General features: G+C 42.9%; 1 protein-coding gene across 1 annotated transcript; it reads left to right on the top strand.

The window, feature by feature from the left end:
- The first annotated feature begins 3,152 nt into the window (after positions 1–3,152).
- On the top strand, positions 3,153–14,826 carry slc20a1b (solute carrier family 20 member 1b). The gene is made up of 11 exons (XM_053447575.1): positions 3,153–3,498; positions 4,534–5,248; positions 5,536–5,676; positions 6,393–6,478; positions 6,766–6,862; positions 10,181–10,300; positions 11,439–11,720; positions 11,841–12,462; positions 12,606–12,791; positions 12,917–13,001; positions 13,161–14,826. The coding sequence occupies exons 2-11, from the start codon at positions 4,900–4,902 to the stop codon at positions 13,314–13,316; spliced, it is 2,124 nt and encodes a 707-aa protein (XP_053303550.1). The 5' UTR covers positions 3,153–3,498; positions 4,534–4,899; the 3' UTR covers positions 13,317–14,826.
- Positions 14,827–15,251: the final 425 nt, after the last annotated feature.

The following is a 15,251-nucleotide window of genomic DNA, read 5'->3' as shown; positions in this document are numbered from 1 at the left end:
CTCTTGACAGCCCGCCTCACTGCTTCCGGAGCGGCCGCTCATTGGACGACCGTCGTCTCGAGCTAAGTGGGATTGGTCGCGGCGGCAGTCTGTATTAAAACGCAGCAGCATGTACGCCTGTCTCGCTGCTAAAGCTCCCCTGTGCCCGTGTTTCTCCGCTGATTTGAGATCAGATTTCGGGTCTGAGCTGCTGCTGCGGCTCCGGGGGACACGGAGGGTTTAAAATCTTATCCCGGATCAGTGTGTGGAGCCACACCAGGGACAGGAAGTCGTCCTCGGCTGCAGATGTACGTGCACGCCGAGTCGGTGCATCACCACAACACGTGTTCGAGGCTGTTTCACAAGACAGCGGCTTCACTTTGAGTCCAAACAAACCTATATAATTTTCTGCTATTGACTGATTTGACAAAAACAATAATTAGGAATCAATACCTATTTGTTGTCATTGGGAGAGAAGCAGAATTGTCTTTTTTTTTCAGTCTTACAATTGAAACAAAACATTTGGAGGCAGAGGCTAATATATTCAGAAAAAAAGTACTATTAAAAGTTAAAATGTCAAAAAAAATGCAAGTAATATACACCAGGTGGCGCCATTCAACCATGTGGAGAATAGGAGTGTTCTCGTCGACCACTCTGCAAAACTGCAATGGGCGTACAAGCTACAAAATATCAAGTTTAAGACAACACAAAATGAACTCTACAAAAATAATGACATGAGAAATTTGGGATCAATGGTTCTCAACATTAGAGGCAGCATTTTATATCCAATACACTCAGCATAGAAAGTTTAACTTTTTTAACTGAGCAAAGTTATTGTACACTTCATATATTAGTTTTTATTCCAGTCATATTTTTCTATATTTTTTACATTTACTTACACTTAAGTATTATTATCCTTACACTTTAGTATTGCATGTTACTTATTACTAATTATAGATGCCTATTTTTTATTCTTGCTGCTGTAATATTGCAAATTTCCCTATTGTGGGACTGTAAGACAGTATTATCGTATTTTATTCATGGTATCATGACACTCCACAGGAATCAAGGAAGACAGAGGCCTATAGAGGTATCACATTTCCCTTTGTCCAACCCTGTCCCTTATTAAGCCACTCATTCAGTTATCTAATATAGCATAGCTTGTCAAACAACTTTACTCACTAAAACAGGTCTCGACTAAAGAAATAACTACTGACACATTTTTTTCTTACATCCAACTGCAGAAAATAGTTCAATCGAACCCTCCAGCTCTTGTGCTTCCACATGAGGTCATATGTGCCGCAGGTTTCAGGATCGCAAGATCATGGGACGAAGATGTTTTTGAAAACTCGTGCCTCTGAATGTATTTAGCTCTAAAGAAAATATCCAAACACAATCATCATTTTTTTGGACTGCTTGAGCAGAAGATTTGGATACAGGATATTGACAATATTACACTGAGAGAAAGTGCTGAACCCAAACTTAAGACTCTGAATTTGGTCTCTTATTGCCTATTGAAGCATGTTAGAGTGGAAACTATTAATGCAAACACCAGCAAGAGATTCTGAGTCCTTCTTTGACATTGACAGTCCCACCATAATCTAATCTGTGATTAAATTGAGGTCACGTTTTTGTAACTGACCTCCAGTTCCTGACAAGGGAGTAAACAAAGAGTCTGGCTGTTAGCGTGAGACAGTTAGAGTAGACACAGATGTGTTGGTGTTAGTGGTCTTTCTGGAAACTGCTGGTGTAAAACTCTGTTCTGGAAGAGCCATCAGACTGTTTAAAAAAAACAGAGACAATGAGGAGACAGGCCACAAGCAGCCACTCCTTTGTGGAATGCTGCCTTCAGGTGCAAGGATAAAAGTCGTTATTACACGCATCACTGCCTACACCCTGAACATTTCGCCACCGGTAGAGGGGAAGAGGGAATTTTCCATGATGTCCATGAAACGTGACGTCAAGTAGTGGGAGACAAGTGAGCTCGTGATAGAATAATAACAATACAGGCTGCTATTACAGCAATGTCCCATGTGACTGAATAACTGAAGTTTGTCTGGTCTGTTGAAAACTTTTTTTCCTCTCGACACATTTTGTCATTTTAAGCGCCCCCGTTCATTCAGTACAACACGTCTCTCTCAATGAACGCAACAAAAGAACAATCCCCCAAGAGAAAACGACTTTTGTTGGAAAGTGAATGTTGTTGTCATTTCCGTCTGAATGCACTTGAATGAATGGCAATCTTGTAACGCAGTCAACATCATCATCGCCGCCGGCGGCTGTTATTCTGTTTTGATGTGGCATTGTTTCCCTGTAAGCAGCAACTGGTTACTATGGGTAACTGTGACTGTCTGCAGCTTATGTCTATTTACCCACGAGTCTACGTTTGAAATGTGGTTGCATGACAGTTTAAACAGCGCGTAGAGACAATAACACAGGCCTGGATAGATGCCCTAATATGACACTGCGCGTTGTCCTGCACTGGTGTCGGTGAAAGTGTAAATCTGTGTGTTGAATAATCTATATATATATAACATTTAACCTCCTCCTCCTCCTACTCCTGCCTCTCCTACTAATAATAATATTCGTGATAATGATACATTAAAGATAAAGTTGGCATGTCAAACTTAAAAGTCGAAAATTGGTTCTGACAGTATTGTTATCTACATAATTATTACACAAGTATGTACAGATATAGTTAGATGATATACAGTTAACTCTCTTTATTTTTTTAACAAGTGTGCGAGTAAAGTGTATTTGTTCTAATTATAGAACTTAATAATAAACGTTATTTATATCGCACTAAAAAAAAGTTTACAATGTGCGTCACAAATGTAAAAAACCGAAAAAAATAAATGCTTCTCAGACATAAACAGAAACAAATTACACACAGACAGGAAAAAGAACAAGGTTTGATATCATTTTGTTGTCGTGACAGTGTATTTGAACGGATTAAATCGTATAGAGATATAGAGAAAATGAATGCTGTAAAAAAATAGAAAAAAAAAGAAGACACCCATGCACTTAGCGCGTGATGAGTAAAAACGAGATAGAGAGGGGGAGAGAAAGAGAGATAGGGAAAGGAAGGGAGAGAGACAGACAGAGAGAGGGAGTGAGTGAGGTAGAGATAGAGAGAAAGAGTGAGACAGAGAGGGAGAAAGGGGGGGATGATGACAGCTGTGTAGGGGGCGTGGCTTCCGGAAGGGTGTATCCAATAAAGTAGAACCTCCCCGCTCAGACCGGCACGAGCGAGTTCTACACATGCGGCAGCGCGAGGCTCCCATTCAAACTGAGACGCTCCTGAAAACGCGGATCTATTTCACATCGACTCTAACAACATCATTTTTATTTTAGTCTTTTAACTCGAGGCAGCTTTTGGTTTTGTGAGGGGATCAATCTCATAATCAGTTTAGGTCATTATCCCGCGCGCGCTAACGCCGTAACTCTGCGTGCCGCGCTCTCTCTAGCTTCCTGATTAGCACTCGCTCTTCATCCCGGGACCGACAACTGCAACGTGTGGTGAGTTTTTCATCTCTCGACATTTTTCCCGTCACTGTCAGAATTAAACTTCGCCTCCAGCTTCACCCGCCGAAGTTACTCAGGGGAACGTGGCCCCCTTCGAAGCTAATGCCAGCGCTAGCAAGAACAACAAACCTCTACGTCTTCAGAGGTAACAAGCTAGTTACGTTACATAGAAGCGGACACTTAAAGGTCAGACATCTTGCTTTGTCGATGATAGATAAAAGTGGTTTATCTGTAACTTCCCGCTAACGCAAAGGTCTCCGCAGCATTTGGTTCGTCCCAAGGTTAATGGCGCAGTGAAACCCTTTTATTTCATGTGAGCAGTATCGCTTGTGTGTCCACATTTGGCTTGACAACACGACGGAGGCTGCCCACCCGGTCAGTCCGTCCGTGGGAGCCTGGTGCTGCCTAAACCGAGTCACTTCCGGTCAGAAGTTACGGCCCCCTTTTAACGGAAGACCTTGGAAAACCGGCGCAATAAGAGTTGTAATGTGTGTTATTATCGCCTCGGGAGGGAAAGACGCTAAATCTAACCCGGGCCAGTTGTTTTATTTGCTGTTCAGTCGCGTGAGAGCGTGCGAACAGATGGGGCTCGTGCTAGGGGTTGTGTTCTTGAAAGTGATGACGACACGTGCGTGTCGTCAGCAATGCTCATCCAACAGATGAAACCCCCTAGTAGACGAGACACGCCTTCGTTCTTATAACGCGTTATGTTGTCAACGGCGATCCGGGAGATGACGGCAGGAGTAGAAGCGAAGTGTCCGAGATAGAACACAGGACTTTTGGTGTCCCGCGAGAAGCTGGTTGCTTCCTGCGACACACACAAAAGATGGCCACCAATTGCATTTCGAAACAAGGCATCTAATAAAAATCGTCCTTCCGGTACAGACGTTTACTATCTGTAACGTTGTTTTCTTACTTTAAAAAGGCCGAGCCCCCCCCCCCCCTCTGTATATTCTCCCTTACTCCTGAAGGAGGAATGAGGAGGAAGTTGATATTAAAGCAATTCTTCTCTGTCTTTTGTCTCACCAGGATGCACCCCGGCTCATCTGCAGCTACAGTTGCACAATGGCTGTCATGTCACTCTGCTTGATAGCCCAGCGCTCAAAGAACAGCAACAAATCCAGTTTAATTTTAGGATAACAATACGCCCTCATCACAACTGTTTACCTTAGTTGTTGTCTGGCCAGTCCCAGATATACCGTTTACAAGTTTGCACTGCTAAATCTCAGAAATACCCCGTGCAAGACGGTGGAACCTGAAAAGAATCAAATAATTTATTTTGACCGTGTACCTCTTTATTTTATTAGCTGCTGTCTAGAAATGGCATTATATTAATATATTTTTGACATTCATTCCCTTTAAGATTGTGAATCAATTCTTTATAAGCCTGCAATCATGGTTTCAACAACTGCAATGTCAATATTAATGGCCACCACTGCAGCCGTGGTAGTTCACACTCCTCTGACTGAGTACATGTGGCTGCTGATTGTCGGCTTCATCATCGCCTTCGTCTTAGCCTTTTCCGTGGGAGCAAATGATGTCGCCAACTCCTTTGGCACAGCTGTCGGATCTGGGGTGGTCACCTTGCGACAGGCTTGCATTCTGGCCACCGTGTTCGAGACCCTGGGCTCTGTGCTCCTTGGGGCCAAAGTGAGCGAAACCATCCGGAAGGGCATCATCGACGTGAACATGTACAATGGCTCCGAGCATGTGTTGATGGCTGGATCCGTCAGTGCCATGGTTGGTGAGTATCTTCAGCTGAACGTCAATGATCCCTGCAAGCAGAGGCACCTTGGGTTTAGCAGAATGTAGAGAATTGATCTTAAACGAAAATACCAAAAGTACTCTTACAATAACAGATTCCAGCTGATGTTAATGTTTTGGGAAATTGCGCTTTAGTTGTATTAGTTTGTTATGTTAGTCTGAGCCTTTTGTCAATGAGTCTCTTTTTAAGCCTATAAAAGTGTATGAAGTGGCGAGATCACGCCAGCCTGTCAAGTCTAATGTGATCAAATTATTCATTCTCATTAGGTTCTGCTGTGTGGCAGCTGGCAGCCTCCTTCCTTAAGCTACCAATCTCTGGAACACACTGTATTGTAGGTGCTACTATTGGCTATTCACTGGTCGCCAAAGGCCAGCAGGGAGTCAAGTGGATGGAACTCGTCCGTATCGGTAAGTGTGACACGGAAACCACATTACCTAGAAATTCAAAACTAGTTGTTTGGTTGAATTTGCATAATAAAATATAGACAGCGCTTAATCACCAGTGTTATTGTTAAACATTAACATGTGTTATTTTATCTGCAAGGATTTTATATCTAGGCCAACAATTCAATGATGTTATGAACAGGAGTTGTTTGCTCAGAGCTAAATAGTTAGAGGTAGAGACATCTGTCCTTATAATTTTACAGATAACTTTGTGAATGGCACTATACGGATGCACATTTAAAGATGAAACTTAATTCTTGGTGTGCAGTATTTTTCATATTCCTAAGTCGTAAACCAGGACTGTTAGAAAGATTACATAATAATGCTGACATCATTCTCTTTGGTTACATTTTACATTCAGGTCACAGGAAAAACCCGTATTGATTGTTTGAATGAAGTGTTGATGATTCCCTTTGACTCACCTGGGTCAAGAAGCTGAATTGCCAAAATAGCCAAAGTATTTCTAAATGGCAAAGTTGAGTTAGGATATCCTGTTTAGACCCCTACTGAAATAACTGCTTCCTAACAGGTATTGGAGTTCCCCAAAAAGATATGATATTGCAGTTCCCAGGAGATCATTTTCAAACAACATAATTTTAGTTTACAGTTAGATTACAACTAATGAGAGGGGATTTATAAGGGGATCTTACTGACTTGCTGTACTTTCTTTTAATTTGCAGTTGCTTCATGGTTCCTGAGTCCCCTTTTGTCTGGAATAATGTCAGGGATCGTTTTCTACTTTGTGCGTGTATTCATCCTACACAAGGTAAGCACAGCTCCTTCTAAATAGTACCTGTATTAGATTGAGTAAAGCGAGAACCTTCCAGGGCGACATGTCAGTTTCAACACTTTTATCCTGCACTCAAAATGAAATTTGGAAATGTTTGTAACCAGGCAAAAATACTGTTCTGTGATGCTGTTCCTTATCCTCATCTTAGGTTACAGAGAATGGCATCACAAGGGCACAGTAGTAAATAAAACTCCTAACAAAATTTGGTGTTTTTGTTGATACAACTTTTATATCTGACATTGGGCTTGGCTTTGTTTCTGTAGAAAGACCCTGTACCTAATGGACTGAAGGCCCTGCCTGTCTTCTATGGCGTGACTCTGGGAATCAACGTGTTCTCCATCATGTACACTGGAGCTCCGAGTGAGTATCATTGTTTCAGTCATTTTGCTCTGCATGCCTGCCCGCAGTCACAGCTTAAAATAAACTGCTCCCTCAGACAGCCGGAGGCCCACACGATTCCAGACCGAACCAGGCTGTGTTTACCATTTTCACCGAAGCTGTGTTTATTTTAACATGTTTTTTCGGACTGTCTTGCTTGTGGTTGTATGTGGGTCATAGCTGCAATAAAGTTTTAAGAGCAGAGCACAACAGGGAGCTGGAAATAAGATTTCACTTTACTTCTTTTCCTCCTCCATCTCTGAAGGGCACAGACAGTGATGTCAAGAGTTAACAGGGTATTTGAAATGTTCTTAGTTATCTGCTGCCAGTAGTTGTACTGCTACTCAGAATAAGCATAGTAATCCTCTGAATATTTGTCATCTTCCTTAAACAATTTTTTTCTAAACGAGCAACTTTTGCTCCTTTGTTTGTTTTTCTCTCTACAGGACCTAACAGTGCAAGATGTTAGCTGGCCTGGGTCAGTAAATGGCTGCTACAGGCCAGAGTTTGACCAGATATGGTGCGCTGATGTGTGCACGCACATCAGCGCACTCAAAAAGGAGATCACTTGCTGTTCCAGCATAGCCCATAACCTGGCTTAGCGAGGCACATTCTGTACAGTTGTGTGAAGTCCCTGACACCTCAACGTACTGTTCTCGAGGATCATATTTAGACCCATTAACAAACCACTGTCTGCTACATCAAAACATGCATACATTCTATATCCTGTCGATGAGGACAAGTAGTCACCATGTAAATAGTTAAAGCCTCAATCAGTGAAGTCAATTTAACCCATTCCCAACAATTACTGCACCATCAGCCTCTTAATGATTCCTCATCATAAAGTAACTCAGCAAAAAATGTTTAGTACATTTTTGTTTCAAAATACTTTTTCAAAGAATATTCTTCAAAATCAGACAGCCCTCGTTTATTTCATTGCTTGTTTTTTTATATTCAGGACAACATCAGTTTATTGTTGCTCTCTATTGCTGATCTATGCACTCTTATGCAGTATCTTCAGCCCACTGAGAACAGTATGTTTGACTTCCTCTGATGGGACTCCGTGTTCTCCATGGTCAGCATCCTATCATAGTGGTGCGATTGGACACCAGGCATCCCACAGCACATTCCAATACTCAATATATATACAGCAGTGCAAGAGACCTCATCCAGCATTGGGTCAAAGAATTTGAGGGTCAGCTGTTGACCCTATGCGAATGAGGTTTAGTGTGACCTGGGTTCTTCACACCTTATAAAACACTCTGCAGCCCCAGTCATTGTAAAGGGAAAATCAACCATGAATTAGAATTATGATCTTATTGTGAGCCCCTTCAAAATGTCCATCACCTGAATATGAAGATCTACAGCTTCCTAAATCAGTATGAAATCACACTTCTAGTCATCCCACAGATAAAACATCTGCCTTCACAGAGATGTGTCATAGAGGCGAATGAACAGCATGCCCCCGTTTGTTTCATAGAGCAGAATGTCATGGTGACTCTACAGTTTGACCCATTCACACCATTGACAAACTTCAATGTGTTAAGCTGGATGCCCATTTTCTGCCTGGGTAACTCTTTAAAAGAACAAACACCCGATGGCGTTGGTTGCTCTGGGGACATCAAACAATCAGCGATGTAACTAATACTCACATGACAGTCTCCGTTTAACCTGAGACATGGTCCTGAAACAGAATCCTGGACGCCTTCAGAGGCTGTTTTTGGTTACCTGGTATCCTGAGAAAATACTTAAACCTACAGCTTACAGATCCTTTCAGAACCTTTTCATTTATTGCAGCTGACACTAAATCTTAATACCCAAGGTAAATGCTCATCTAGAGCAGGTTCAAGACAAATAGTTAGAGGCTCCCTGACAAGTGAGTCACTTTATGTCATTGTAATTGAGGTTAGAGGAAAGTTGTACACATTAGAATAGGGGGGGAAAAACAACAACCATGTTATTGTGTAATGTAGGCAATGGGATACAGAGGTTTCAGGGAGGGGTGCGGAACGTGGTTAAATTCCATTTCCTGTGCAGACCAATTCATCCCACTGCATGGCTGTGGTATAAATCAACCCCTCTATGTGGGAGTGTTTATCAGACCTAGCCTAGGTTCTGGATTTAATTTTTTATTTTGTAAGACGTTCCCCACAAACAAGCCACAGTGGCAAAGAGTGGCAGTCGCGTTTAATTGTCATTTTCAGGCCTTTGTTCCCTTTACATATAGTGTTCAACCAAACTACACTTGTCTTTGGCCGTCTCCCTACATGTGTGCTGATGCACTCCAGTGAAGGCCCGGAGCCTCAGCTCTTGGGTCACCTTCAAGTTTTTCCTCCTATGCCTATCCTCTCCTGAAGGGAGTGAGCCATTGCATAACTAAATAAACATCAGTCAGGTGCTCCGCAGTCTCGTGCTGCAGCGTGACTCAGTGGAGAGAATGCACTGTGGACTCTGCCCTCAACTGAACATGGCAGATGAGACACTTATCTCTTAAGCCATGGCCCTCATTTCCTTTTTGTTTATCTTAAGCTTCTCAAACAGTCCAATTCTAGTAGACATGTTTTTTCAGTTATGCATGGCCAAAGTCAGCTCAGCAGAGGTCTTGCTGGAATTTTCAGCAGCTCCTCTTTTGTTTTCTCCTAACCACGCTTCTGTATGGTATACTCTGTATGACAAAGAAGACTGTGTCCCCAGGGGAATTTAAGTAGTTGCTTACTGTGCTGCATTGCTTCTACCTCTGCTACACTAGCTTTGCTGCAGTCTTGGCAAGAAGGTGCCTTATTTGCTATAGAAAAAGGCTCCGGTTTATGACTGCCCCTGTTCTCTCCCCCCTTTCTCTCTGATGTTACCTTTTTTAGGAACTCATTGTCCATGTGCAGTTGTTAGCGGGTTAGCCGGAGGTCATTGTGACTTTTTTTTGCTCTTTCACCTATCAGGTGTTGCATAACTGTTCAAATCTAGGGGTACTCATGCTTTCTGTATTTAGTCAATGCTGGCAGCCAATCATGTAATGCCAAAAGATGTCACTCCTGGTTCAGTGTCATTATACTGCATTTTATAAGCTTTAAGTACGGCACAACTTCAATTCAGTTGTGCCGCTATGTTTATAAGAATAAGGCTTCAGATTGACTTGTAAATATCAGCCCTACATTTTATAGATTTATTAAACTGCACATTTATAAACATTAGTTTCTTAGGTCTGTAAGGTAGCACCTGCTGCCTTGTTTTTTAAATTTGCTTTTCTCTCTGCATTTGTGTGTGTTTGTCTGTTTCTATCCATGGCTCATGGCGGTCCTTCAGTGCTGGGATTGGAAAAAATCCCTTGGTGGGTCGTCCTGCTCATCTCATTGGGCTGCTCCGTGCTCACTGGCCTTGTGGTCTGGTTCATTGTGTGCCCTCACCTCAAGAAGAAGATTGAACGTAAGTCACACATAACATTTGACATTTTAGGGCAACCGCATACCTCCGTTTTCAAATCCCAGTGTTCACCAGTTTCTGTTGACCACTGAAATGATGGGTTTGCTGTCTTAAAACACTAGACAATTGAGGGATTTAGCCCTGCACATGTAACCTGAAGCTATTCACACAGAGGGATCATATTAATCCAGCAAATGGAGCTCAGGGATACTTTGTCATTATGGGGTTTTGCTAATGGAAATCATCTGAAAATATTGTCACTAGTTTTGTCTTATAATCCTGGATTAAAGTCAAAAGTACAGAGTTTTCATTTGAATTTTTTCGCCACTGGTGTTGAGGGGAAGCACTTTTCAGTTTAGACATTCATGAATGTGTTGTACTTCCCTCTATTGTTAATAGAGGGAACGGCTGACCAGTCATAGTCCCACAAATTTAGTTTTCTATTTAATGTTACAGAACTCTATATATTAAAAAAATTGTTCAGAGTAGGCTTTCCAGTTTTCTCTGGGCAATGTGGATAAACCAGGAGTCAGAATCATTAACATATTCTTTGATAAATATTGACTTTTCTTATCATGTGTTCTTATACTAACAGAGAAACAGCAGGTTTATCTGTAAAGCATGGTCCATTCAGATCACTACGTCCGGTAGACAAGAAGCCTAATTGGGTCATAGTGATCCTCTAATTGGTCTTTACCTCCTTGACTAAAATAAGCATAGGTGGACCTAAGGCGGTGACTTGCTGTGCGTTTAATGGGAGATGGCCCAGGCTGAAGACGCCTCAGGCTCTGACCACTTAACATGACACAGTGATCGGCTGAGTAAGACTCCGCTTTAAACTCCCAACTGAATGTCTTGTGAGCCATCTCATCGTCTTTCATAAGTCAAGCTGTTGGCGGTTGTGTAAATATGTTCCTTGTAAGGTCGTGATCCATTTATCTGATCCCGTGAACACAGGCGCTCACCTAACCTGGATAACTTTGCAATTTTAGGACAAAAGGTTTTTGACTTTTGTTATGCAATTCTCACAACTCACTTCAGCTTTAGGTTGAAAGGAAACGCATGTTCTGTGCTTGTATTTCTCATGTATGTGTTTGGACAAAAGCCAACAATATCTCATTCCCTACTCCTCCCCTATTAGGAGACATGAAGTCCTCTAGCCCCTCTGAGAGCCCCCTGATGGAGAAGAGAGAGGTAAGAGAGGCCCAGTGTCCAATCCTGAAACAAACTGCCATGGAGACATCGACACCTCTCACCCCGGCTGCTAATCAAAACGGCTCTGATCAACCCCAAGCGCCTCCTGAGGAACGCAGGGTGGCTTTTGACATCGGAGATTCTGACGATGTCGACAATAATAAGGAGCGCCGGGTGGCCTTTGACATCGGAGATTCTGATGATACCGACGACAGCATTTCCAATGGGGGTATGTTTGCCAAGAAACATTGTTAGCACAGTCATGTAATTAAAACCTTAACCAATAAAACTTATATGGAAGTTACACACACTGAACAAGCTTTAATTAATCTTTTACTCTTTAATTAAGCCCTTAAACAGGTTCAGGAAAACACTCAAGTCCAGGTCCACAACCAGCAAACTCAGCTCAGCAATGGTTCAACAAACGCTGAACGCAATCAGGCCCAGTTCAACAGACCAGCACAGTTGCCAAATAACGGTTACAGCCAGTACCACACGGTCCACAAGGACTCCGGCCTCTACAAGGACCTCCTGCACAAGCTCCACCTGGCCAAAGTCGGTGACTGCATGGGCGAGGGGAATGACCGACCAATCCGGCGCAACAACAGCTACACCTCCTACACTATGGCCATCATCGGCATGCACAGTGACTTCAAGCATAAAGAAGCTGACTTCCGTGCCACTGAGGATGGCGACAAGGGCCCAGGGTCGGGCGGTCAGGAGAGGAAGCGGATACGTATGGACAGTTACACCAGCTACTGCAATGCTGTGGCAGAGCACACAACACCCGAGGGCCTGGGAGAGGGTGAGGTCACGGTAGAAATTGGGAAGGAGGATGCAGGTAGCAGCCAAAGTTCTCTGGATGATGACGGCCTGGAGGCCGACAAGCCAGAAGTCTCAACTCTCTTCCAGTTCCTGCAAATTCTCACTGCCTGCTTCGGATCCTTCGCCCATGGAGGAAACGACGTTAGGTATGCTGACTCCTTTTTTAAATGTCTTACTATCGGTAATCTGGAGGATGCATGTTTCTCAAGAATGCCATTATTGAGAATTTGACTTATCAAAGTTCATCTCAAAGTCAGAATCCTGTAATGACACAGTCTTTCCTTTGCAGTAATGCCATTGGACCACTGGTAGCTCTGTGGCTGGTTTACCAAACAAGCAGCGTGAATACAGATTTAGACACACCCATTTGGATCCTGCTGTATGGAGGCGTTGGCATCTGCGCAGGACTCTGGGTGTGGGGTCGCCGTGTGATTCAGACCATGGGCAAGGACCTCACCCCCATCACCCCCTCAAGGTAAAACCCTCAGACAGTGCAGATTCTGTTTCCTCTTCTTAGTCATAAGACCACATCCTCCACAGACATTACCAGTCTTTGAATTTAGCAGACATGCTCAGAGTGTTGTTTTAATTCCCCCACAGTGGTTTCAGCATTGAACTGGCCTCAGCTGTGACTGTCGTAGTGGCCTCTAACATTGGCCTGCCTGTCTCCACCACCCACTGCAAGGTAAGCTGGTCAAACACTGTGGTCTGGCAGGTTCACTGAGACTGTTGGTGTAGGAGAGGCTACAACCTGTCTGGTAGACGTTCCAAATGTGGAACGACTTTCTCCTCGTAACATTTCAAATATGCAGTGGAGGTTGTCTGACGGCGGCTGTGTTTCCAGGTGGGCTCCGTGGTTGCAGTTGGATGGCTACGTTCGAGAAAGGCAGTGGACTGGCGTCTGTTCAGAAACATCTTCGTGGCGTGGTTCGTGACTGTGCCCATCTCTGGCCTGATCAGTGCTGCCATTATGGCCATCTTCATCTACGGGATCCTGTGAAACATTCTGCTGCGCCCCAAGCAGGGGAGGAGAAACATGACGTTGGAAGGTCACAATACATTGCTTACCTCAAGCCAACAACTTTGGAAGAAAAAGGAGGAGAAGAAAAAAAGCGCGTTGAAAGGACTCGTGATATGGGCTTGTGGTTCTCGGCTGCATCATTTTCGATCTAGAATTTGCTCTTCGTTCCAATTGGCCCACATTATTTCCAGTGGGAATCTTGCTTTTTTTTTGTTTGTTCTGACTTGCTTTTCATATCATCATTCTGTAGAGAATATTCTAAAAGCATCTTCCTTTTTTTTTCTGTTTCTAATACTCATTCTTCCATTCTTTTTTTACATTGAATTTATGTATATACAATCATGCTGTTTTAATTTGTGTTACACGTTAGAAAGAATTGAACAACTAAAATGCAGTATTAGCTTTTTGCTGATGTAATTCCCATCATAACACATGTTGAAAGTAATGTAGATGCAAAAGGGGTATGTGTAGGTGGGGAAGAAAAAAAAAAACGAGGTTACTGGTGTGTATGTGTGTTTTACCAAATTCAAAGTGTTTGTTGTTAAATAATTCATATTTTGAATCTATCCCCCAAAAAGGGCATTGTTTCTCTGCTGTTGTAGAACTAAATTGATTTTACACAAAATTTCCAAGCTGGTGAAGATGTTTTTACCACACTCGGCCTGTATGATAGTTGTCCAAGTAATTTGCTGTGGTAGAAGCACTAACTTTAAACACTGGATACCCGGCGGCAGAATGCTATCAATGATCCTGCGTCAGTAGCGTGAAACAGTCGACACGCTTCTGTCAGGAAATGACGAGGCCCTAATTGTTCCAGTGAATGGATGATCTGCTCTCCACTTCTGAAATTAGAATCTCTTGAGGCTCTTCATTCCTGACCGGTGCAGAAATAACTGCCTGAAATATCTTGGTTACTTGAATTTGAGAAATGTAACCTCAGAATGACGACTTAAGCGAAAACGTGCTGTCAGACAAGACCTCAAGTCTCCTGTGAAAACTTGATTGCGTTGATGGTTTAATGCTTTAGACCTGCTTCAGCCTGGTTTGTCAAGCTCACCTCCCGTTGGCTTCTTCCCAGTTTGGTTTTTCTCTGTAGATGCTGCACCTGCCCAAGACAAACTGGGCGGCTCTCGGCCTTCCTCCTCCTCCAGCGGCTTCTTTAAACGCTGAATAAAAAAATGTTTCAAAGTGGAGGAAGAACAGGAACTTGAAACTGGAAGTAAACTGAGTGAGTGGTGTGGTGTGGAGCTGATCTGGTCCCTGTTTGAATAAGGGCAGACATGTTGCAGGCCACCAGTGTGGTGTCATCTGGCTGCAGAACTAAATGCATTTCAGACCTATAGATGCTGTAGTTGCCTTAATTGTTTTATTTTCCCTTAGATACCAAAGAGGTTATTTTTGTTTCCTTTTTTTTAATACACATCAACATACTTTGTTCCATATTGTTGGATTAAAAAAAACAAATGAAAAATAAAAATGGGAAAACTGATGTTGAACTTTTCTTTGATACTGAATTCAAATGTATGAAAAGTTCAGTATATATTGACAAATGTCGTGCAAGGTATTGGAACCTATGCTCAAACAGTTCAGCTGCTCAGGAAAAAACGAACTCATCAGTCCTGAAAGACTAATCCTGTACAACAAATATGTCCCTGTGATCCACACACAAAAGACTACACACAGCTTAAACAGATAGGTGGGATATTTCCCTTTTTATTGACAGTAGGTCCAGTGCTGCTCGGGCACGGGGTGACAAGTGCGTGCCAGGGTCCGCACGCTCCAGCGTTTTCTCACTCCAGCACATCTGTGACGCAGAGGACAGACAGAGAAGATTCCTTTACGCCAGCTTTACATCACAAACACCACAACTCAGTAGTTTTCCAGGGCGCTCAAAGCAAGTGTATGAATCACTTC

This window comes from Pleuronectes platessa, chromosome 19 (genome assembly GCF_947347685.1).
Source record: "Pleuronectes platessa chromosome 19, fPlePla1.1, whole genome shotgun sequence".
NCBI classification, from domain to species: Eukaryota; Metazoa; Chordata; class Actinopteri; order Pleuronectiformes; family Pleuronectidae; genus Pleuronectes; species Pleuronectes platessa.
The sequence above is the reverse complement of the archived record's forward strand: the minus strand, read 5'-3'. Positions and strand labels throughout refer to the sequence as shown.

Bases quoted from the DNA above. Each gene is read 5' to 3' on its own strand.
- slc20a1b (XM_053447575.1), top strand. From the start codon at position 4,900: ATGGTTTCAACAACTGCAATGTCAATATTAATGGCCACCACTGCAGCC. The intron at 10,301-11,438 runs GTAAGTCACACA...CTCCCCTATTAG, and splicing joins CCTCAAGAAGAAGATTGAAC to GAGACATGAAGTCCTCTAGC. The intron at 13,002-13,160 runs GTAAGCTGGTCA...CTGTGTTTCCAG, and splicing joins TCTCCACCACCCACTGCAAG to GTGGGCTCCGTGGTTGCAGT.